Source organism: Petaurus breviceps, unplaced genomic scaffold, assembly GCF_028583685.1.
Source record: "Petaurus breviceps papuanus isolate PSGF00001 unplaced genomic scaffold, PetGlider_PUasm1.0 90601, whole genome shotgun sequence".
NCBI lineage: Eukaryota > Metazoa > Chordata > Mammalia > Diprotodontia > Petauridae > Petaurus > Petaurus breviceps.
The window spans coordinates 2,850,341-2,875,340 of record NW_027187282.1 but is presented as its reverse complement, the minus strand read 5'-3'; the positions used below and the strand labels follow the sequence as shown (position 1 = coordinate 2,875,340).

General features: G+C 42.5%; 1 protein-coding gene across 1 annotated transcript in view; it reads right to left on the bottom strand.

The window, feature by feature from the left end:
* The window catches only part of F8 (coagulation factor VIII), a 138,409-nt gene that overhangs the window by 35,448 nt on the left and 77,961 nt on the right, over positions 1–25,000 (bottom strand). The window contains exons 12-14 of the mRNA XM_069063748.1: positions 24,078–24,228; positions 16,946–17,155; positions 9,922–13,054 (exon numbers count right to left, since the gene is read on the bottom strand). Coding sequence (XP_068919849.1) covers positions 9,922–13,054; positions 16,946–17,155; positions 24,078–24,228 — 3,494 coding nt within the window. The remainder of the gene's footprint in view (positions 1–9,921; positions 13,055–16,945; positions 17,156–24,077; positions 24,229–25,000) is intronic.

Below are 25,000 nucleotides of genomic sequence, written 5' to 3'. Positions count from 1 at the left end.
AGCAGCTGTGGCCATTTCCAGATTTATCAACACATAGATTCAAAGGACAAAGTGAGAGATCAGTGCAGTCTGGACTTTGGGACCCAGTAAGTGGGAGCATGTGGCTTTTGCCCCCCGGGCGAGAAGCCACTGAGACGCTGGCACAGCCAGCCAGCTCCACATGGCAGCTTCAGCTCCTGGCCTGCAGAGTGTAGGGGGACCAAGCACCAGTCTGAGGGGTAATCGCTCTTGCTTTAACCTACTTGGATCTGGATTGCAGTCTAGGGTGGAGGTCCTGACGTGTGTGTCCAGCTTTCCAGAGTGTGTGGAGACCTCAGAGAGGCACCCATCTAATACCTCTGACAGCTGAGAAAACCCCAGCATTTGGGATGAAAGCTCCCCTGTCTTGTGGCAGAGTCCTACTGTGGCAAAAAGCCCAAGGGTCAAGTGACTGAGGGGAGACATGACCAGGCAAAGGAAACAAAGCAGACAGAAGATTCCAACATCACACTCCTATTTTGGGGACAAAAAGGAGCAAAGCATGGAACAGGAGGAAAACAGTGAAGTCAGAACTCCTGCACCAAAAGCTACAAAGGAAAATATATGCTGGTTACAGGCCTTAGAGGACCTTAAGAAGCAGATAAGAGAAGTGGAGGAAAAATTGGGAAGAGAAATGAGAACAATGCAAGAAAATGATGAAATGAGAGTCAACAGCCTGACTGAGGAAAATAATACCTTAAAAAATAGACTAACTCAAAAGCAAAGGAGGCTCAAAAAGGCAATGAGGAGAAGAATGCCTTAAAAAGCCGAATTTGCCAGATGGAGAAAGAATCTCAAAAGCTCAATGAAGAGAATCATGGCTTCAGAATTAGATTGGGGCAAATGGAAGCTAATGACTTGATGAGAAATCAAGATGCTGTTAAACAGATCCAAACAAATGAAAGAATAGAAGGCAATGTGAAATATCTCATGGGAAAAACCACTGACCTGGAAAATAGATCCAGGAGAGATAATTTAAAAATTATTGGTCTACCTGAAAGCCATGATCAGGGAAAGAACCCAGAAATCATCCTCCAGGAAGTTCTCAAAGAAAACTGCCCTGATGTTTTAGAACCAGAGGGCAAAATAGAGGCTAAAAGAATCCACTGATCACCTCCTGAAAAAGATCCCCAAAAGAAAACTCCTAGGAATATTATAGCCAGGTTCCAGAATTCCCAGATTAAGGAGAGAATATTACAAGCAGCCAGGAAGAAACAATTTGAATATTGTGGAAACACAATCAGGATAACCCAGGATCTGGCAGCTTCTACACTGAGGGATCGAAGGCCTTGGAATATGATATTCCGGAGGGCAAAGGAGCTGGGATTAAAACCAAGAGTCACCTACACAGCAAAACTGAGTATCATGTTTCAGGGGAAAATATGGTCATTCAGTGGAATAGAGGACTTTCAAGCATTCTTTGCTGAAAAAAATAGAGTTGAATAGAAAATTTGACATTCAGATACAAGAAGCAAGAGAAGCATGAGAAGATAAACAGGGAAAAGAAATCATAAGGAACTTATCACAGTTGAACTATTAACATTCCTACATGGAAAAACAATAATTGTAATTTATGAAACTTTTCTCAGTAGTTGAAGGGAATAGAAATATATATGTCTATATATGAGGGTATATGGGCATGTGAATACATATATGAATGTGTATATATGTGTACAGGTATACATAGATAGAGGGCACAGGACCAATTTAACAGGAAGGGATGATACTTACAAGGTGAAATTAAGAGGTGAGGGAGGAAAACAATGAGAGGAGATGGGGAGAGACAGAATGGGGTAAACTATCTCATATAGAAGAGGCAAGGGAAAATAGTTACAATGGAGAGGAAGAATAGGAAGGCAAAAGGGAATGGGTCAACCTTATTCCCATTGAATTTGGCTTGAGGAGGGAATGAAATACACACTAAATAGGGTATCTCACCCTCCAGGAGAGTAGGGGGGGGGAAGGGGATGAGAGGGGGGATGATGGAAGGGAGGGCAGGCTGGGGGGGAGGGAAGTTGGAAGCACCCACTTTTGAAAAGGGATGGGATCAAAGCAGAGAATAGAACAAGTGGGAGGTGGGATAGGAGGGAGGGAAATATAGTCAATCTTTTACAATATATCTACTATGTTAATGTTTTGCATTAGCCACACACGTACAACCTGTACTGAACTGCTTATCTTCCTAGTAAGGGTGGGTGACAAGGGAGGAAGGAAATGAATCTGGAATTCAAAGTTTTAAAATCAAATATTCAAATATATATATACTATTATTAATACTATTTTACATGTAATTGGGAAATAAGATATACAGGCACTGGGGCATAGAGATCCACTGGAAAAGTAGAAAGGGTATGGGAGAAAAATAAAAAAAAATAAGTCATTTTCCTCAAATTCTTTATATTGTGTGAGGCTGGCTAGAATATAACTCTTAAGGGGCGGCCAGGTGGCTCAGCGAGTAAGAGCACCGGCTCCAGTGTCGGGATGACCTGGATCAAATCTGGGCTCAGATACTTAGCACCACACCCAGAAATAACTGGCCGTGTAACCTTGAGCAAGTTACTTAACCCCAATTGCTTTAACAAAAAAAAGAATATAACTCTTAGAAATTAGGCTGCTTTTTAAGACAGTTGTGAGAGATAGCAAAGGGTTAAGTTTCCACAGAACTGCTAAAATTACTGAAGTAAAGCTATTGACAATAAATTGTGAGAAACAGTAGGGAGGTTAAGCTTCTATAGAATTGCTAGACATAACTAAAGTAAGATGAAGGGAGTCAGCAGGCAGCAGGTGGACCTGACCAATCAGAAGGCAGACAAAGACCTTGAAGGACCTTCAGACTCAGATAAGCACTGATCTGGTTTGAGCTGGTAGAAGTCAATAACCAAATATTCCAAAATTACTACTGCACTTGCTTAATAAACCTCATGTATATTATCTGACATGTCCCCTTCATGAAATTAGAGCCTCATTAGCAGAATATGGGATGCATGACCAAGGGAGGGGGTCGTGCTTGTATACATCTAGGAGAAATATGTAAACGGCACATGGAAAAATTGAAATCCTGAAGAGAACAAGCCAATCTGTTCTCTGAAGGGAGTGTCTACACTGGACGAATGGTATAAAGCTTTCCTCACTTTTGTATCCCCCACTCCTCCTTCCTAAAGAAGGTCAGAGTCTACTTCTGGCCAGGGGTGTTCAGTTCCTCTGAATTTTTCTTCAATAAACTTCTTTTGATACCCAGATTTTGGTATCAATTGTGTTTGTGTTCCTAACACAGTAGTTCCTGGCCAGTTTTTGGTAAAGACTGGGCCCTTTGGTCTATTTCCTATATAGAAGCCTTGCTGTCATAGGTGTTGGCAGGAATTACCTCTCTCTGGCTCATTTTCACAGAATTCTTGTGCTTATTATGGTCTTAATTAGGAACTGTTAGTTGTCCAGAACTAGGGCTATTTGACTTGGGCAAGTGCAACTATTCCCAGACAAGTAGCTTGCCGTAACCCAGAAGAAACCCCATGCTCCAGGGGGACAGCCTCCTTTCTTCTCTTTGTGGCCATCTGGGCTAGAACTATGAGAAATCTGAACCTTGTATCCTACTATTTGTTATTTCCCAGGCTACTAAACAAGAGATCTGTCTAGTTATGAGATGCCTGTCTGGTTTCTGAGTTGGAAGACAGACTCTGCTCTTCAAGAGGATAAGAACTTCCTCCAGAGGCTCGAAAGGATAGGGAAGCTCAATTCAACCAGAGGAGAGACTGAAACATGGTTAGCCAACCAAATAAATATTCTGGGTACCCTTTGACCAATATGGCCAAAATTTCTCTGGGAAACTTCCAGATCTATCCCTAAAACTTAGGGTTAAGTGGCCCTCTGCCACATTTTAAATGGATATGCTCATAAAAATCCTAGTCAGCAATGGCCAGACAACAGCAGTTTTGATTCTGACATATTAATCTATTTTTGAGAGTTTATGGAAGTTTCCCATCCGAGGCAGATGGACTATTGGTATCTTGGGGAAGAAGAAATCAAAAAGAAGAAGTATATTATGGCTCAGTTAAAAGATTCTCTGGAGAAAGAAAAAGCTAAGAGCAGGCAGGAAATGCCTGCAACTTTGAAGGATCCTGAAAACCCTCTGTCCCCAGCCTCTACCTACAGTCCAGAAAGTCTCCTTCTCCCTCCTGTACTCCCATGCCCTGCAGGTCTTCCTTAAGATTGAGCAGTGTTGGGGCAGCTAGGTGGTGAAGTGAATGGAACACTGGCCCTTGAGTCAGGGGAACCTGAGTTCAAATGTGACCTTTGACACTTAACTGTGTGACCTTGAGCAAGTCACTTAATCCCAATTGCCTTGCCTTCCCCCTTCAAAAAAATGTTTCAGATTGAGGAGTGTTATGTTTTGCTTTATGCAACATTGCCCAGCAGTATCAAATATGCTGCTATGGGGGCCCCCCAGTGAGGCCTGAACCATGTTAAAGTGTCATTGGGAAATATTTAACAAAATAAATAAAAATATAGTACAACAGTGATAATATTACATCTGAAATATAAGTCAACATATTGTCATCAAAGATCCTTACATGCAGATTAGAGGCCCCTGTTTCTCTCACACCACCAATATTGGTGTATGTTGTGTTAGTGCTGTCTGTGATCTAAACTCACCCTTTCCTGTGGCCTGGTCAGCAAAAGGAAAAGGGGCAAAAAGAGTAACGACTTTGTTCAAAGTTTCAAAGCTTTCCAAGCATATGGTGTCATCTCCATGTTCCCAATTTTGGCCAAGTTGGGAGGAGAGGGGATGAGGAAGGGGTGAAAGAGATCCTTTACCCATTTGCAGAAATTTATGACATTGCAAATTGATTCAAGACTAGATTTGTGACTGAAGTGTGGTCTATGTAATATTTATTTTCAAATTATTATAGGATTGTGATTTGAATGCTTTTGAATATGTTGTGTTCAAATTGTTAAAATAGTTTAATGGGTTTTGGTAGTGCAGTAACCTAGGACTGTTCAAAGTGGTTGTGAAATTTGCGTGTAAACAGAACCCAGACCCCCTCTATCACTCTCTCCCTTCCCTAGAGAGTGAAAAAAGAAAAGAAATGTTGCTATCTTGTAAGACAAGAAGGTGATCTCAGTAATTAGAGAATGTTCCATCCTAAATGGGACTGCCACCATTTTAAAGTCTTTGTTTCCAGTGATTCCAAAAGCAAAGGGGGGAAAAAGCAAGTAGCTTTGCAGTTGGAGCTTAAAAACTGTCTAGTCCAGGTTTTCCTTTTCTTTTCCAGCTTGAAAAGAAAGAAAGAGACTTGTGAAAATCAAAATAGTAAATAATTTGGAAATTTTTAAAATATCATTTTGAGAGTGGACAATTGTGGTCTTCTTGGATGATTGGGCAGGATTTATTTGTGCAGATAAATTAGAAGCAAGTCACCTACAAGGAATTAAAACAGACAAAGCATCTTCAAACTTGTGTTGGAAATTGGAAGTGGTTTACTTGACAAAATGAGAAAGTATCTGTAAACCTTAAAGTTTCATTTCTGCACAGGGAAATGAGAAACAAATCACCTTCTTTGGTTGTAGAAGATACTTTTGTGCTAATTTGCACAGTTGAGAAAATCAAAGCAAACAGAGGTGAGGTAATTTTCCCAAGGTCCAACAACTAGTAAATATTTCAGGGTGGATTTGAACTCAGGTCTTCCTGCCTAATTTCTTTTCTTTTTTTGGGTGGTTGGAGGGTGGGAGAATGCACGAATCTTTTGACTTGACTATGTATATTTGTAATTTTGTTTTTCTTGCCTTCTCATTGGAAGGGAAGGGGAAGTAGAAGGGAGAGAATCTGGAACTGAAAATAAAATTGAATTTAAAGATGTATCTGTAGCAGTCATTAAAGTGTACTCTTTAAGAGCAAGAACTTTTGCTCATTTCTTTCAGAGATGTGCTGGAGCTAGCTCAAACTGGCTCAAGAGCTGATTGTTAAGTTTTCAGTGTCAGCATTTATACCTCAGAAATCAGCAAATGCTATAAATCAGGGCCTGATTTATTGTTGATTGTTTAGACTTAAGAAAGTGATAGAAAAAAATGTTAAAAAGGCAGATTGAATTTAAAAGTGTGTTATGTGAGTGTCTATGTGTGTACATACACACATAGTACATACTTTTTCTCCCTGGAGAGCCTGTTGTTAAACATTTACCAGTACACTTTTGAATACTCTCCATTCTTCAAAACCACAAAACTAAAGGCATAACAAAAAAGGTATGGAAACACATGTGGATAGCCCCAAATCCTGCATTCCCCTGACAGAGAACCACCTAAGGACGAGGCTACCAGCTCAGTCTGACATTCTCTGGTCAAGGGCAGACATTCGGAATGAGCCTTGTAGTAGCAGAGGCCCACATGCTGGCACTATACACATAGTGATTTCTTGTCCTAAGTAATTCCCACACCGCTGTCCCTTCTAGTAGGAAAAAATAACCAACTGACTCCACTGAAAAGCTACAGGAGATCTGGAGAGTTGATGCGTATGGTACAGGTCGAAGCAATTCTTTGTTCAGGGCCTTCCATTGAGGATGCGACCACCTAGAAGCTTTCTCCTGGGCTGTTTCATATTTCCTGGGAATCAGCACATATCCCAGCTGTCCAGTTAGTATCTTTTATTTGGGGAACGTAGCTAGTTCACCTTCTTTCCTGGTTGTATAACAGCCTTTGACCCCATGTTTGCTATATGTTACAATGGTATGGATTTGGGTGTGGTATTTGGAGTGCTGCCCCTTGTGGAGGGGTGGGAGGTGGGGATGGGGGTGGAAGGTTAATTGTCTCTGAGCCTCCCGACCTGTAAAAGTGAAGAGGTTTAGGAATAGTTATAATCTGAATAAAACTTGCAGCCAAACCTCAGGAATCCCAAGGAGAAATTAAAAAAAAATTCATTGTGAAGCCTTCCACCATCCTGTTCACTCTCTGGCTGCTGGCTGGCTTATCAATGTACTTCCTAAACTGTCCCAGCGTTGACTTAACAGAACAGTCTGTGAGTGGCCGGACAGGGCAGAGGATGAGTGGGACCATCTTTTTCCTTGTTTCAATACTTACACAGAGCGTTAATGTCATTCACTTGGTCATTCTCTCCAGGGTCCAGATAGCAGGCCATTTCACTCTCCCTTATCTCACAGTGGCTCTCCGAAGTGCACTGGAGGTCTGCCTTCCTCTGGGTCCTTAACTATACCAAAGGGTGCTGGTGTAGCTCTCAGGCTGTCCAGCGGCTGCTCCTCATTACTTCCTCTTCTGGTCATACATTTTAACTCAGTTCAATTCAATGATATTTCTCAAATGCTGTTCCATGTGAGGACCTGGGCTAGGTGTTGGATGACAGCTTTCAAGCCATTTGTTCAAATGCCTTGCTTCAAAGCAGGTATGCCAAATCTCCAGCATTCACCTGATCTCCCAGTCACAAATGGAAATGGAGGGGCAGATGAATAACTCAGTGGATAGAGTGCCAGCCTGGAGTCAGGAGGACTGGAGTTCAAATCCGGCCACAGACACTTACTAGTTGTGTGACCCTGGGCAAGTAACTTAACCCTCATTGCCTCCAAAAAAAAAAAAAAAGGAAATGGACTAAATCTGACATTACCTGTTCTGGTCATATTTGTCTTAGTGACACTTCCTTTTTCAAATGCTTGTAATCTCTCTCTTAGTGATACATTCTAGTATTTGGCCTGGAATCAAAGTCAAGGTCATAGGCCTATTGGTTTTTTTTCAATTGGGATGTTTGCCCAGCTCCAGTCCTTTGACACTTCTCCCTTATGTTGCGCTAAGATCTGAATCTTTCTCTTCCTCCCTATTTCTAGTTCTATCTTTTGGGGCCCTGCAGAACAAGGTTAATCTCTTGCTCACATGACAGATAAGATAGTTGAAGGCAGAATCATCTCTTTTTCAGGGTAAATAATCCTAATTCCTTCAACCGATCTTTGTATGGCATGGACCCAAATACCACTACCATCTTGATTGCCTCCTCTGGACACTCTCATGTCCTCTCTAAACGTGGTGCCCAGAACTGACCACAATCATCCAGATGTGGGCTGACATGACAGAAGACACCTGTCTCGAATTGGACCCCATGCCTTTCTTTTTTTTTTTTTGATGGGGGAGAAGGCAGAGCAATTGAGGTTAAGTGATTTGCCCAAGGTCACACAACTAATAAGTCTTAAGTGTCTGAGACCAGATATGAACTCAGGTCCTCCTGACTCCAGGGCTGGTGCACCACCTAGCTGCCCCTCCATGTCTTTCTTAATGCAACCTAAAATCACATTAGCTTTCTTGGTACCCATTATTACTGTTGGCTTAGCCACCTATGCCATTCTCATACAAAGTACTGTTAGTTCAGATCTCCACCATCCCATAGCTGGGAGGTAGAATGAAACGAATACATTTGCAGCCCTCTGCCTTAATTACTCACTTCTACCCTCACTTCTTTTAATTATTTTTTAATTTTCAAAATTTTAAAAGTTACTGCTATCTTTTGTTTTTATATTGCCTAAATTTTCTCCTCCTCATTCCTCCCCAACCCCAGAGAGCCATCCCTTATAACACATCTTTTAAAAAGCAAAAAGAAAGAAAAGATAAAGAAAAAATCAGCAAAATTGATCTTTGAAAAAAATCTGACATTTGCAATATGCAGTATTCCACACCTGTGAACCCCCACCCCTCTCAACCTCAGCAGAAGAGTGGAAACAGGTGCCTTGTCATGTCTCTTATTTGAGGCCTGGCTTGCTCTTTGAATTTCCCAACATTCTGTGCTGATCATTCTGTGGTGATTCTTTCCATTTCCATTGCTGTCATCATGGTCCATATTGTTTTCCTGGCTCTGCTTCATGCTTCACTATGTTCAGCACTTCATCGTATTTGTTATTTCTCACAGCCCAGTAATCTTCCAATACCATCCCAGCACCATGGTTTGTTCAGCCCTTCTTCAGTCAATATCTACTTTTCAGTTCTTTGCTACCAGTTTGCTAGATAACCTTTCTTTTTACTCCTTGGTTTCTAATTGTGGAATCTCTGGGTCAAAGGGTATGGACATTTTAGTTACTTTGTTTACATGATTCCAAATTGCTTTGCAGAATGGTTGTACTGATTCACAGCATTAGTGTGCCTATTAACCCACAGCCTCTCCAGTATTAACTATTGTCATCTTTTGTCATCTTTGCCTATTTGCTGAGTATAAGGTAGAATTTCAGGATTGTTTTGATTTGCATTTCTCTTATTAGTTATTTGGGGCATTCTTTCATATAGTTGTTAATAGTTTTCAATTCTTCTTTCGAGAATTGTTTGTTCATATCCTTTGACCACTTATCTCTTCAAGAATGACTTTGGGTTATCTGTGTGTGGGCATGTTGTGGATATATACATAATATATATGTTATGGATATTTACCCTTTTTTTCAGGGGGGAAGGCAGGGCAATTTAAGTGACTTGCCCAAGGTCACACAGCTAGTAAGTGTCTGAGGCTGGATTTGAACTCAGGTCCTCCTGACTCCAGGGTCAGTATTCTATTCACTGTACCACCTAGCTACCCCTTTGGATATTTATAGGTGTATTACATGTTGCATATGTGTGTATTGATTGTAGATTTTGGATATAAAACTCTCTTTGGAGAAATTTGATATAAAGTTTCTTTTTTCCCATTTGACCACTTCCCTTTCTTGCATTAATTTTGTTTGTACAGAAGCTTTTAAGTTTTATGCAGTCAAACCCACCCTCACTTGTTTTAAGTCCCTGTCTTACTTAGTTCCCTGGTGAGCACCAAAATACCCAAATTCTTACTTCTGAGTCAGAAGAGTCCTCAACCAAAGCTCAGCCTGGTCAAAAACCCCACTAGCAGAACAAGGGGAAAACCAAATGGGTTTTATAATAACATTCTGGGAACCTTACCGGCCTCCTAGGAAATGGGGAGACTTGTTGAGCCCATAGTCCCAGATTTTTTCTTGAGCAGCAATGAAGTAGTGGCGAGTCCGTTTCTGGAAACCACGAGGCCCCTGGCTCTCACTATCTTCATAGATATCAAAATCTTCCACTTGAATTTCTACGCTGCTGTCATCATAATTATCTTTTTCTGTCTCTGACTGGACAGAAGTCAGGACTGTTTCCCTTGGAAGGAAATTCAAGGCAAATGGCTGTTGAGGGCTCTCAGAAGAATTGAGGCCCAAGGTGGAAGGGGGCTCAGCTTGCTCCTGACTTGTTAGTTTCTCTTTTCTCTTGAGTAGGTTTAGGTGGGGAGTAGTATCTGTTTTGGGAAAAGTTTGATCTCCTGACTGATGATCTTGGGATTTCCATTCTTTTTCTGTGAACATCTGGTTGGCAATATGGCTAGCCCAGAAAAAAGGATATATTTCCTTTGGGAAAGGCCTTGCTAAGGCTTTGGCTTCCCCTCTCATTAAGGCCACTTCCTCTGACTTCACCCTTTTACTAGATTCAGTAGTTGCCTGTGCTCCAAGAGAGATGGCTTCTGCTAAGTGATTTGGGTGGTCAGTGATACTTAAATGTGGAGTCACCTGTGTCTCTGACCTGGTGTCTAAGGCAGGCAGGACTTCATGATGCACAGGCTTACCAGGGCATCTTTGGAGAGAGGTCATCTCACTCTGGGCACTGCCTACCTCTTGGCCTTCTAAAAGCTCTAAGTTGAGGGTGTCTAAAGTAATGTCACTTTCTTTGATTGTGTGTGTAGCCCAACTGTCTTCTTGAGTTGTGTGGCTTCTTTCCTTGAGGTTGTTCATGTGGTCTGTTAACTGGAGTTGAGAAGAGTCAGTGTAAGAAGAGGATAGAACCAACTGGGTAGGACTTGGGGATGGAAATACATTTTGAGAAGACAATGTAGAGTCATCTGGCCTTGAGGTCCCTTGCCTACTCACAGGCCAGTAGGACAAGAGAGGATGGGAAATGGCAGCTTTCTGTACCTCTCTGGAGTCTGGTTTGAGTGTGTTACCTTGGAGTATAAACTGCCTTCTTTTTGACCATTGGATTGTCGTAGGCTTGTCTTCCAGCTCATTCCCTGTTTCCAGCTCTTCCAGCAGTAGGCCCATCTGGGAAGGGCTCCTCTGACTTGGACTGGGGTCTCTATCCACTCTTTGCTCACTGTGATTGTCTAAAGTATGACTCTCTGGGTTCATTTCCTTCACATTCTTTTGAAGTATCATTTCTTCCCTGGCAAATAAATGAATCTTCTGAAGCCCTGCATCAGTTGTTGTTGGATGACTTAACATATTGGTCAGTAGTTGGGAATTTGGCAAGACTAGCTCTAGTGTATTTTCATTTCCTTCTTCCAATGTACCATTTTCCTTGATACTTGACAAGAAAAGGGCCTTGAGAAGCTTCTTTCTATTGGTCACTGCATAGGATGAAGGTGAGGCTGTATTCTCTGAGTCAGGGGTTTCCTTCCTTTCCATTACTTCTTGAAACTGTGGTCTTTGTCTTGGGGTATAAGTTCCCTGTACAGTGACTGACTGAGTAGGCCACACATTTTTGCTGTCGTCCTTCACTCTCACTCCTCTGAAGTCAGGATCATTTGTAAATGTCTTCTCTGTTGGTGCCACTGTGTTCTTTTCTGAGAAGGGATTCTTCTTGTCCCTAAGCTCAAGTGCTGGGTCTATTGTTACAATATGTTCCAAGGCAATCTCTGTCTCAGGGACCTGGGAGTCCTTCCTCTCATTTGTCCTTTTACCGTTCACCAAATCTGGTGGCAACATTTTCCTAAAGAAAGACGAATCTTCCTGTTGAGGTGATGCAGCCTTCATACTGTCTGTAGCCAATGGGACTGAGCGTATTTTTCTTGGGGGGTCCATGAGCTCTTTTCTCAGGGCCATTACATCAGTTGACAGATGATGGGGCATGGGAGCAGCTACCTTCCTGTCTGGGAGAGTGCTGCTGTTACCCCAAGAAGGCATTTCATGAAACTCTGACACAATATTTTTCCTGATTGATGGCCTGTTTTCATACAGTACCACTGGCCTATCCATAGGGAACCTGGAAGGGCTTACAGAGTCACTAGCCACCATATTTGATCTGACCAAGGAAATGTTGCCTTTGAAGGCCTTTTCTTCAGGAGCTGCTCTGGCTTCTTGAGCACTCATTTCTTGGAATCCTCCATCCCTCAGCAGGGAAGATACTTTGCTTTCTAGGAAAACTACTTTTTCATCCTTTGAAGTCACTTCTAAAGCCACTGACTTGGACTCAGTGGGGCTAGGGTCTGTCAGCTGTAAGGGTGTAGCTTTCTCATCTAGGGGAGGGCTCTTTGGGCCTCCAAGGGTTTCTGTATGTCTTGACATGGGCCCTGCCTCTTTCCATTGAACAAAAGGGATCTGTGTAGTAGTCTCTCTCAGGGCTGCTGCCCTAATCAGGTTAGAAGATAGAAGGGATGGAGAAAGAGTTATGTTCTCTGAGGACCTGGGAAGCTCAGAATCCTCCTTCCTCATGGCTACTCTGATGGGTGCCTGCAAATGCCCCCATGTGGGCTTACTGCTTTTGGGTTGGAACCCAGGCAGTATAAGTGGAATTAATGACCCCATCCTATGGTGCTGGAACGTTTGATTTAAACTAAGGGATTCAGTTGGCTTTTGCACCCTGCCTGGGTCCTGACTACTTTGCTCTCTTGACCCAGCAAGATGGTCTACAGGAAGAAGTTCATAGGTGGTATCTTCCAGAGCTGGTTGGAATGGATGACCTGGGTCAGCCAGACAATGCTTGGAAAGTGCTGGTGTATCACCAGGCATCAGTTTTTGAGACTTGGACACCTGGCTTTCCTCCTGGTGGTGGGAGTAGACTTCCACAAGCTCAGATTTGGATACTGTGGTGCTTGGGGAGGGCAGCTTGTTGGGGCATGGGTGCCGATGTGGAATGCTTCTTAAGCTTCTAGGCTCCAGGAAGCTATCTTTCCTCAACAAGTCAGCTGGAAGTTCATCATAGTACTCCTGAGAATCCTCAGGATCCCTGGTGCAAGTTGCGACCTTCAGCAAGGCTGTCATGCCTTTTTTCCTAAATTCAGGGTTGTGGCAGCCTAGCATCCAGGTACCTGGTGACAAGGGAAGAATAACAGCAGCTTATTAGGAAGCCCAGACTAGCCCGGCCCAGCCCAAGATGCTGCTCTCATATGCCTGTGCAAGCATTTCCTCTTTTCTGAGGTCACGTGCCAGTATCTTCCCTCAGCATTCTCAGGTGCAGGCCTGGAATCAGGAGAGGTAGAGTTGGCATGGTGCCAACTGCTCTAAAATCAGCAAAGCACTTTACAGAGACTGTCTCACTTTAGTTTTACAACACTTAGTACATAAGCACTCCAAGAATTAGCCCCATTTTACAGGTGAAGAAACTGAGACCCTGAGAGGTGACCTGACTTGCCAAGCTCACACAGCTATGAAGTATCTGAGGAGAGATGGTTCTTCTAGATCCTGACCCCATCATGTGTCCTCCCTTTGGTACTGCCATTGTTCCTCCCCTTTCCCTTCTGCCTTTTTCCTGCTTTCTCTCTTTTCCCTTCTTCTTTCCTTCCCCTTTCTCTCTTCTCTTGTTAAACTGGCCTTAATGTGGAATTCCAATGTATTTTAAGAATATGTGTTGTATTTAAGGAAATTCAAAGTATCTGTATGGATTAGGTCAGAGATGTCAAACATGGCCCAGGGCACATGCCACCCCCAACACTCCCCAGTGCAACAGAACCAAATTAAAACAGAGCAGGGAAATATTTAACAGAACATAACATAATGCTTTAGAGTGTTATTTTATATATTATTTTTTTTTTGAGGGGGGAATGCAAGACAATTGGGGTTAAGTGACTTGCCCAAGGTCACATAGCTAGTCAGTGTTAAGTGTCTGAGGCAGGATTTGAAGTCCTCCTGACTTCAGGAAGTTGGGCTCTAGGAAGCTATCTCCAGGAAGGTGCTCTACTCACTGCGCCACCTAGCTGCCTTTATATATAATTTATAATGCATAATACATACAACAGCTAATATTAAATAATAAAATAGAGATAATATTATATTTTTAAACTAAGTCATGTTGCAGCCCTGACACAGGGAATCTTCTCTACGGTTTCATGGCACCCATTTCTATTCGAGTTTGATATTGCTGGATTAGTGGATAGAAGGTTGGCTTTGGAACCAGAGCAACTGGAGTTCAAGTCCCTCCTCTGACACATACAGGCAGCATGACCCTGGGTGTGTTCCTTCCCTTTTCATCACTCTCCAGAGCTAGAAACTGCCGAAGAGGTGTTTAGCTACATTGGTAAGGAGAGTTCTCTCTCCCGGGCTTTCTCTATCCCAGTTTCTTTTTTAGATTGATTGAACACAAGTTTGGTTCTTGTTTGTCATTTTTAGATTATATGAGCTGAAATTATTGAAATTATATATTTCACACACACACATACACACATATATATGAAATTATATATTTCTATACCTCAAAAGTAAAGATGGCCCAAAGAGCTGTAAAAATGTGCATACCCTTTGACCCAGCAATACCACTTCTAAGTTTGTATCCCAAAGAGATCATACAAATGGGAAAAGGACCCACATGTACAAAAATATTTATAGCAGCTCTTTTTGTGATGGCCAAGAATTGGAAATTGAAGGAATGCCCATCAGTTGGGGAATGGCTGAACAAGTTGTGGTATAAGAATGTAATGGAATATTTTATTGTGCTATAAGAAATGATGATGATATATAGGCAGACTTCAGAAAAGCCAGGAAAGACTTATATGAACTGATACTGAGTGAAGTGAGCAGAACCAGGAGAACATTGTACACAGTAACAGACACATTGTGTGATGACTAACTTTGATAGACTCATCTCTTCTCAGCAATGCAAGGACCTAAGACAATTCCAAAAGACTCATGATGGAAAATGCTATCCACATCCAGAAAAAGAACTATGGAGTCTGAATGCAGATTGAAGCACATTATCTCTCTCTTTTTTTTTTTGTTTCTTCTTTCTCATGATTTCTCCCATTGGTTCTAATTCTACTTTACAACTGACTAACATGAAAATGGGTCCAATATGAATGTATATATAGAACCTATATTAAATTACATGCCACCTTGGGGTGGGAAGAGGGGAGAGATGGGGAGAAAATTTGGAACTCAATATATTCTGGAAGTGAATGTTGAGAACTAAAAATAAATAAATAAATAAAAATTTTAAAAAGTAAAGATGAAATCCCCCAAGACAACCAAATTTCGTTTTTCAGTTATGTGTAGCCCTCAACGACTCCTTTTCCTTGGAGGACAGTGGTCCTTCACAAAATGAATTTCCCTGGGGCTCAGTTAGGACTGTTCTCCTCACCACTCCCCACTCCCAACCAATTCAAGGTACTAGAACAGAACCTGAAAGAAAAGTGGAACTTAATGTTCTCACAACCCTTTCTCCTCTTTTTTCTCCTTTAATCTTTACACCAACCCTATGAAGTCGCTGACTTATGGATGGCCATGCATATGTCCCAGATGGGTGGGAAGATGGTGCAGCTCCTCAGTAGTCAAGGGAATCCTTTACCACTTTATCTGTCCCACCTTGTCTCCCCAGGGATCAGAGAGGAGAATAGAAATCCCAAATGCAAACCTATCTAGGCTTTCACTCAAGCTTGGGGTGGTTTGTAAGGAGCTCCAGATTGCTAGAGGGAGTGCTGAGTATTAAGTGCATGGTTAGTGCCAGAGGTTCTTTGAGGAGAAACAGATGTGGTTGCAAGCAAAAAAACAAGTGGAGAGAGAAGCAGTAGCTGTGTATGGGAAGATGGCTCCTCGACATGTCCCTGATTTCCAGCTTGCTTTCATGGAGATTACTAGAATGAACTACCTTCATTGAGATCAAGGCCTCCTTTGGTTGATCTGAGATAAAATAAGAGAGTCAGACCTCTGGTGGCAGCAGAGGGGCACCAGCCCCCTGGAGCCTTGCTGGGACAACACAGGCAACTAAGGTGACTGGCTGACTGAGGCTTGGGGGAATGTTCCTCATCTGAGGAGCAGGTGGACTGTCCTCCTTCTGGTTTAGAAAAGGGAGCTAGGAATACAGCTAGCTCTTTTTTGTTCCTTGGGACTTCCTCTTTGCCTTTCCCTTAGTCTTTCTTCCAGTGACAGCAATCAGGGTGGGGAAGGGATTTCTGTGACTGGGCCATAGGTGGCAGCCCTCCAGTCTGGCCTGGAGCTCACACTCAAGGCCTGCCAGCTCAGCAGAACACAAAAGTGCTTGGCCCTTCATTAAGAGAGACTTGAAGAGCCCAGACTCAGCTCCCCACAAAGATAAGGTGTCTATGGGGAACCGTCAACTATCTTAGTAGGTCCCAAAATAACAAAAACAAGTGATAACTCCATTCCACTAACTCAGTGACATCATTTGAAAAAGCCAAAATGGCCAGTAAGTGTTGACAAGCCCCAGGGCATAAGACCTGAACTGACCTGGGGCCTGCCATTTAGCTTCATTTTTTTGGCCCCATATGGACAATGGATCTGCCGTTTCACACACACACACACACACACACACACACACACCACATACACATACATCACACATACACACACCACACACACTCACACACATCCCTCCATCATTCCTACTTCTACTCTCTGAGGCTGAGTAGGACAAGCTTAGCGACTTTGGTCTCTATGAACAAACTAAGATTACAGATTGTACTCTAGTTTCTGCATACTTCAACTTTCTGAGTCTCAGTTTTCACATTTGCAAAGAGGGGGCTTTGGACTAATTGATCTCTCAGGGAGTTTCCAGTTCTGACATTCTGAGATTCTGAGGGAAGGCTTTGTTTTTTCCCACAGAGGTAGAAACCCAATGCTTGATTTGGGTGTGGTCATTGGGCACTGCTACTTCCCCAAATCCATTGATTTGAATTTTAGTATTGGCCCAAGTGTAGACACACCCAGGGATACCTTGGTGTGCCCAGTGGTAAGTATTCTGAGTAACTGACCCGGGTTATCCATGGCCATGTAAACAGTATCCCCAGAAAATGGGAAGAGGGTGAGCGTATCCTCAAAAACCATCTTGTGCTTGAAGGTGTAGCCAGAAAAGAAGACAGACAAGAAATCAGTCTGGGCTCCAACGCTGAGTATGTGCCAATAGGCCACCTCGTGCAAACAGGCAGTCAGCTGTAAGTTGTTGAACACATAGCCGTTGATACCTGAAAAGGCAACAGAAACCAAAAAGTTTTCTCAGGGCCACGGTATCCATAAAACCTGGTAAGGAGACTGTTAGAGATAAATATGTGGCAAGCAAGCAATCAACAAATATTAATTAAGTGCTTAACGTGAATTGGCACTTCCATCACTCCTAGACAGATATAATTGTGCTATCACAAAAAGACACGTTATGAATCAGTCTGATTCTCACACGCAAAGCGATGAGTCAAGCAGGCTCAGGGACCAAAAAGGAAGAAGAGGCTCTTGATCTTGAGAATAGAAATCAGTCAAGAGAAAGCCCTAGAGCCAAGGGAGACATCCCTTGGACTGATTCCCAGGACTTGAGAGACCCCACCCCCCAAGCCCCCAGCATCTGACCAGAGATCAACAAGAATACTAATAGCCAACATTTTAGTAGAATTTGAAGGTTTCTACAGAGTTTGATGTACACCAATAACCTATCAATAAATAAGCATTTAGTAAACAAACATCTAGTATGTTTACACCATGCTGGGTAGAGGTAGTTCAGAGACAAAAAGGATGTAGTGTGTACTCTTTAGAAGTTGACATTCTATTGAGGGAGATGACCTGGGCCTCTAGAAGGGTATACAGGACATCTACAAAATTAATAAAAAATTATGGATAGCCCTAGCTGCTTGGGGGAGGGGAAGATGTGGAAGGGATATAGTAGGTGGTGGCACCTGAGTTGAGCTTGGAAGGAAACTCAAATGTCTAAGTGGCCAAGGTGAAGAAAGAGCACATTTCAGGGATGCAAAGGCATGGAGATGGGAGATGGAAAAAAGAAAGTTGCTCATAGAGTGCCTAAAGGGGAGTGATATAAATACAACCAGAACCAGGTTGTAAAGGGCTTTAAATACCCACCAGAAGAATTCTTTTAATCTGAAAGGCAGCCACTAGGAGCCACTATAACTTTTTGAGCAGGGGAGTGACATGGTCAGAGCTGTGCAACAAAAAACCCCCAACTTTATGTGTAAAATTGTAATTGTGTGTATGAACTGTAAAAGAGAAACTTGGGGTAAGAAAACCAATTAGGAGGTAATTGTCTCCAGATGAGGGGAGATGAGGGCACTGACTATATCTGTGGTATGGGGGAGAGGGGAAAGTTGAAGATAACATTGAGGCTGAGAGCCTGTTTGACTGGAAGGATATTTTTTGTTGTTCAGTCGTGTCTGACTCTTCATGACCTCATGGACCATAGCATACCAGGCCCTTCTATCCTCCACCATCTCTCTAAGTTTAGGTTCATGGTTTCCATGCCACCATCTGTCCATCTCATCCTCTGCCGTCTTTTTTCCTTTTGCCTTCACTCTTTCCCAACATCAGGTTGTTTCCAATGAATCTTGTTTTCTCATTATGTATTTAAGCTTCAGCTTCAGTATTTGACCTTCCAGTGAACAGCCTGAAATTAATTTCTCTAAGTATTGACTGATTTGACCTTGCTTACCAATAGACTTCCAAAAGTCTTCGCCAGCACTACAATTTGAAAGGGTCATTTCTGCAGTTCTCAGCTTTCCTTATACTCCAGCTCTCACAGACATGTATCGCTACTGGAAAAACCATAGCTTTCACCATAAAGATCTTTGTCCACAAGGTGATGTATTTACTTTTTTTTTGCCTTTTCAAGGGCAATTGGGGTTAAGTAACTTGCCCAAGGTTACACGGCTAGCTTTTTTGTGTGGGTGTTAAGTGTCTGAGGCCGGAGCCAAACTTGGGTCCTCCTAACTCTGGGTCTGGCGCTTTACTCACTGCGCCACCTAGCCGCCCAGATGTATTTACTTTTTGCTATGCTATCCAGATTTGTCATAGCTTTCCTTCCTAGGAACAAGCATCCTTTAATTTTGTGGCTTGTAGTCACCATCTGCAATGATCTTTAAACCCCAAAATATAAAATCTGACACTGCTTCCATTTCTCCTCCCTCTATTTGCCAGGAAATATGGAACCAGTTGCCAAGATCTGCATTTTTTTATGTTAAGCTTCAACCCAGCTTTTAAACTCTCTTCTTTTACCCTCATCAAGAGGCACAGTATTACAAACCTCTGTCCATAGTTCTTCAGGCACTCCATCTACCAGATCTAATCCTTTAAATCTATTCATTGCTTCCACTTCATATTAATAAGGGATGTTATTTAGGTCATACCTATAAGGTCTGATAGTTTTCCCTACTTTCTTCAATTTAAGTCTTAATTTTGCAATAAGAAACTCATGATCTGAGCCAGTCAGCTTTAGGTCTTATTTTAACTGACAGTATAGAACTTATCTACTTTTGTGGCTGCAAAGTATATAATCAATCTGATTGTGATATTGTTTGTCTGGGGATGTCCATGTGTTTTTCAACCTTTTGTTGAAAAAGAGTGTTATGACTGGGGCAGCTAGGTGGCGCTGCAGTGAAGCACTGGCCTTGGAGTCAAGAGGACCTAAGTTCAAATCCGGCCTCAGACACTTAACTCTTACTAGCTGTGTGACCTTGGGCAAGTCACTTAACCCCAATTGCCCTTCGGGGGAAAAAAAAGTGTTATGACTGGTGAGTTAGCTGGACAAAACTCTGCCCTGCCTCATTTTGTACTCCAAGTCCAAACTTGCCTGTTATTCTAATTATCTTTTGATTTCCTACTTTGGCATTCCAATTTCCTATGGTGAATGGGATTATGAATGTAATAAACGAGTGTGTGTGTGTGTGTGTGTGTGTGTGTGTGTGTTATTTCTAGAAGATGTTGTAGGTCTTCATAGAACTGACCAACTTTGGCTTCCTTGGCATCAGTGGTTGGAGCACAGACTTGTATTACTGTCACATTGGATGGTTTGCCTTGAATTTGAACTGATACAATTTGGTCATTTTTAAGATTATACCCCAGTACTGCTTTTCTCACCCTTTCATTGACTTTGAGGGCTATTCCATTTCTTCTAAGGTATTCTTGTCCGTAGTAGTATATGAAGTGATCATCTGAATTAAGTTCATCCATTCCTATACATTTAAATTCACTGCCACCCAAGATGTTGATTTTTTTCATCTTTTGGGCTCCCATTTGACCACATTCAGCTTACCTTGGTTCATAGATATTATATTCCAGGTTCCTATGCAATACTGATCTTTACAACATCACACTTTCCTTTCATCACCAGACACATCCACAGCTGAGCTTCCTTCTGGCTTTGGCCCAGTCACTTCATTTATACTGGAGCTATTTGTAGCTGTCTTCCACTCTTCCCCAGTAGTGTATTGGACCCCTTCTGACCTGAAGGGAGCATCTTCCAATCTCATCTCTTTTATCATTTTAATATGATCCTTGGGGTTTTCTTGGCAAAGATATTAGAGTGGTTTGCCATTTTCTTCTCCAGCAAATGGTACTGAACTCAAATAAATTAGGGAAATTCAGAAGAAGGGTGGACTTGGGGGGAAAGATAATGAATTCTATTTCAGAAATACTGAATTTGAGAAGTGTACTGGACATCTGGTTCAAAATATCCACTAGACAGTTGTTGCTGCAGACCTGGGCTCAGAAGAGAATCCAGGGCTAGAAACATAGATCTGTTGATAGCTGCATAGAGATGATAACTGAACCCATGGGAACTATGAGGTGACCAGCAGAGAGAATATAAAGAGAAGAGAAATGGGTCCAGGATAGAGCCTTAGGACAGCCTTATCTGACCACAATCTTGGCTTTCCACTTCTCCCTCTGTCTTCCCTTACCAAATTCTACTCTTTGTCCATACTGTGAGCTACAATCCTTCAGCCCCTCAATTCTCTACCATTCTCTCCTCTTCACTAGCTCCTCCCTCCTCTTTTCCTTTTTAAGCCTAACCCTTGGTGAACCGGTTCAACTCTAGGCCCTTCTCCTATCCTGAGTCCCTTATAATTTTACTAATTTCACACTGACAAACTTCCTTGGATGACTCTCATTATCTTCCATCTCCATTCCTACATACATGTTGCTGAACAAAGGTAGAGAAAAACATGAAACTGACTGGGTTCACTATAGATTTATGTTATATAATCTCAACTGGGTCCTCACTGATGCTACACAATCCTATTATGCCTCTCATCAACTCACTAACCCACTCTCCACAGAAGCTTTTCCAAATTTTTTCATCCTTTTTCAACTTTCCCATGGCTTCTCCTCCCCCCTCTCTCAGCCTTATATTTTACCCCCCAAAATTGAGATAATTTTCCATTAGCTCCCTCTTCTCTCCTCTTCCTTATCTCATATCACTTGGAAGCCTTCTTCCTTCACGTCTATCTCACACAGGAAGATGGTTCTTCTCCTTGCAAAGGAAGCTCCCATTCTATTCCATCTTCTCCAACAGATTTCCCCCTCTTTCTTCCTGACTCTATCACTCATCTTCAATCTCTCTTTGTCTACTGGCTCCTTCCCTACTGACTACAAACATGCCCACATCTACTCCAAAAAGTTACACTTCATCCTTCCATCTCTGATAACTGTCGTCCTATATCTCTTCTGCCCTTTGTGCCAAGACGTGCCTCCACTTCCTCTCCTGTCACTCTCTTCTTAACCCCTTACAATCTATCTTCTGACCTCTTCATTCCACCCAAACTGCTCTCTCCAAAGTTACCAATGATCTCTTAGTTGCCAAATCCAGTGTTTCTTTTCTCAGTCTTAATTTTCTTCAGTCTCTCTGCAGCCTTTGACACTATTGATCACCCTCTTCTCTTTGATACTCTCTTATCTCCAGGTTTTCAGGACACCTCTGTCTCCTGGCTCTCTTCCTACCCATCAGACCACTCCTTCTCAGTCTCCTTTGCCAAATTCTCCTTCAGATCACACCAGCTAACTGTAGGTGTCCTCCAGGGTTCTGTCCAGTGTTTTCTCTTGTCCTTCTATACTACTTCACTTGGTGATCTCATTATCTCCCATGGATTTAATTATCATCTCTTTATTGGTAATTCTCTTATTTTTTTGGAGGTAATTGGGTTAAGTGACTTGTCCAGGGTCACACAGCTAGTATGTCTGAGTGTCAGATTTGAACTCAGGTCCTCCTGACATCAGGGCCAGTGCTCTATCTACTGCACCACCTAGCTGCCCCCTTTATTGGCAATTCTCACATCTACCTATTTTTCCCTAACCTCTGTGGGGACCTGCTGATCTTGCATCTTCAACTTCTTTTCAGGCATCTCAGAATGCCTGGATGTCCAGTAGACTTTAAGATGTCTCATCTTAAACTCAATGTGTCTAAAACTAAACTGATTATTTCTTCCTCTAACTTCTCCCACAATTTCCCCATTACTGTTGAGGACAACACCATTCTTCTCATCCCTCAAACTCACAACCTAGGTGTTATCCTCATATTTTTACTATTTCTCACCCCCACATATCCAATCTCTTGCTAAGGACTATCTCAGCTTTGGTATATATCTAGAATATGCCCACTTCTTTAATACTGTCACAATCCTGGTGTTGGCCTTGGGGCTGCCTGCCCTAAGTCTTTCCCTACTCCAGTCTATTCTTTATTTAGCTGCCAAGATGATTTTCCTAAAGTGAAGGTTTGACCATGTCACCCCACTCCTCAGTCAACTCCAGTGACTTCCTATCACCTCTAGGATCAAATACAAAATGCTCTGTGTGTCATTCAAAGCTTTTCATAACCTATCCACCTTCTACCTTTCGAGTCTTCTTACACCTTATTACTCAACATATACTCATTCCTCCAACAAGATGCATCTCTTGGCTCCAGGCATTTTCACTAGCTGTGTTGCATGCCTGGAATGCTCTCCTTCTTCATCTCAGCCCAGTGTCTTCCCTGGCTTCCTTTTAAGTTCCAACTAAAATCCCATCTTCTACAGGAAGCCTTTAGCAATCCCTCTTAATTCTAGCACCTCCCATCTTTTAATTATCTCCTATTTATATTTTGTACATAATTGTTTGTTTGTTGTCTCTGTCATTGGATTGTGAACTCCTTGAGGGCAGAGACTGCTTTTTGCCTCTTTTTTTTCATCCCCAGTGCTTAACAGGGTGCAGGGAACATGGTATGGATTTAAAAAATGTTTATTGGCCCAACTGACTTTACCCATGGTTAGGGAGTGGATCATGGATGAAGATTCAACAAAGGAGATTGACAAGGAAAACAAAAATGGAGGAGAACCAAATGAGAACAGTGTCATGAAAACCCAGTGTGAAGAGAGTATTCAGGACAGAGTAATCCACAGTGCCAAATGTTGCAAGGAGGTTGAGAAGGATGAGAACTGAGAAAGGCCATTGGATTCAGCAATTGATGAATCACTGGTAACTTTGGCCAGAGGAGTTTCCATTGACTGACAAGGTTGGAAGCTAGACTGAAAAGGGGTTGAGAGATATTAAGAGGACAGAAAGTATAGATAATGAGTATATACAGCTTTTTAAAAAAAGAACTTTGGCTGTGAAAGGGAACAGAGATATAGCTTGAAGGGATGGTAGGGCCAAGTGGGAGTTTTTAAGGCTGAGAAAGACTGGTATGATTGTAGTCGATAGAGAAAGATAAAAGATTGTGGAGGCAATCTTTCTTTCTTTTTTGTTTTTTGGAGGGGGGAAGGCAGGGTAATTGGGGTTAAGTGACTTGCCCAAGGTCACACAGCTAGTACGTGTTAAGTGTCTGAGGTCAGATTTGAATTCAGGTCCTCCTGACTTCAGGTCTGATGCTCTATTCACTGCAGCGCTACCTAGCTGCCCCAGGAGGTAATCTTTCAGAGATTAGAGTAGATGGAATGAAGGGGTTGGCCTTGGTGAGGAGAAAGGAAGGCCACCTTTTTCCTTTGATACTGGAGGAAAGGAGAGAATAAGAGATGAGGAGGAGGGGCTTTGGTACTGCCTCTCAACCCTGAGGTCCAAGGTCAAATCCTTTGCATGGAGACATTCCCTTTCCCTTTACTGCCATGTCACAAGTTCCTGTTGGATGCCAATCTCAATGCTTACTGTGCATGACATTGGAGGCATAGAACTCAGGATCCTGGGGGTGCACTTCAGCTTCATCCAAGCTGAGACGTTGTGTATTTTCTGGCAAGTACCAGCTGCGGTTCTCATCAAAGATGGAGAAGAGGAGCACATTCCTCTTGTCTGACATCATCTAAAGAAACCCAAACAAGAAAACAACAGCATTTTTTATTTCAACAATCTGATTCCTTGGTGTGGACCATTTTCCTACCAATGGATATCGCTACTCCCCTGTAACTTAGTAGATGGTTTTTTTTAAAGCAATCGGGGTTAAGTAACTTGCTCAAGGTTACACGGCCAGTTATTTCTGGGTGTGGTGCTGAGTATCTGAGCCTGGATTTGATCCAGGTCATCCCGACACTGGAGCCAGTGCTCTTACTCGCTGAGCCACCTGGCTGCCCCTAAGCAATTGGGGTTAAGTAACTTGCTTAAGGTTACACAGCCAGGTGTTTCTGGGTGGGTGCTAAGTGTCTGAGCCCGGATTCAATCCCCAGGTCATCCCAACACCAGAGCCAGTGCTCTTACTCTCTGTGCTACCTGGCTGCCCCAGTAGATGGTCTTTGAGATTTTCCATGATCCAAAATGGCATCACTCTTAGTCCAAACTAGCAATAAGCTTCTCCAAACCAGAACTGATCCTCACAGGATTACCAGGCCTATACTATACTTCTCCAAATCACAGACACTTGGTGTTGGAAAGGGCTTCAGAAACCCTCTACTCTGACCTGTAATCACATACATGATAAGTGGTCTGACCACAGTCACAGACATGACAAGTGGTCTTCTGGTCTCTTCTTTTTTTTTTACCTTTTGGAGGGCAATTGGGGTTAAGTGACTTGCCCAAGGTTACACAGCTAGTTTGTGTATGTGTGTGTGTGTGTGTGTGTGTGTGTGTGTGTGTGTGTG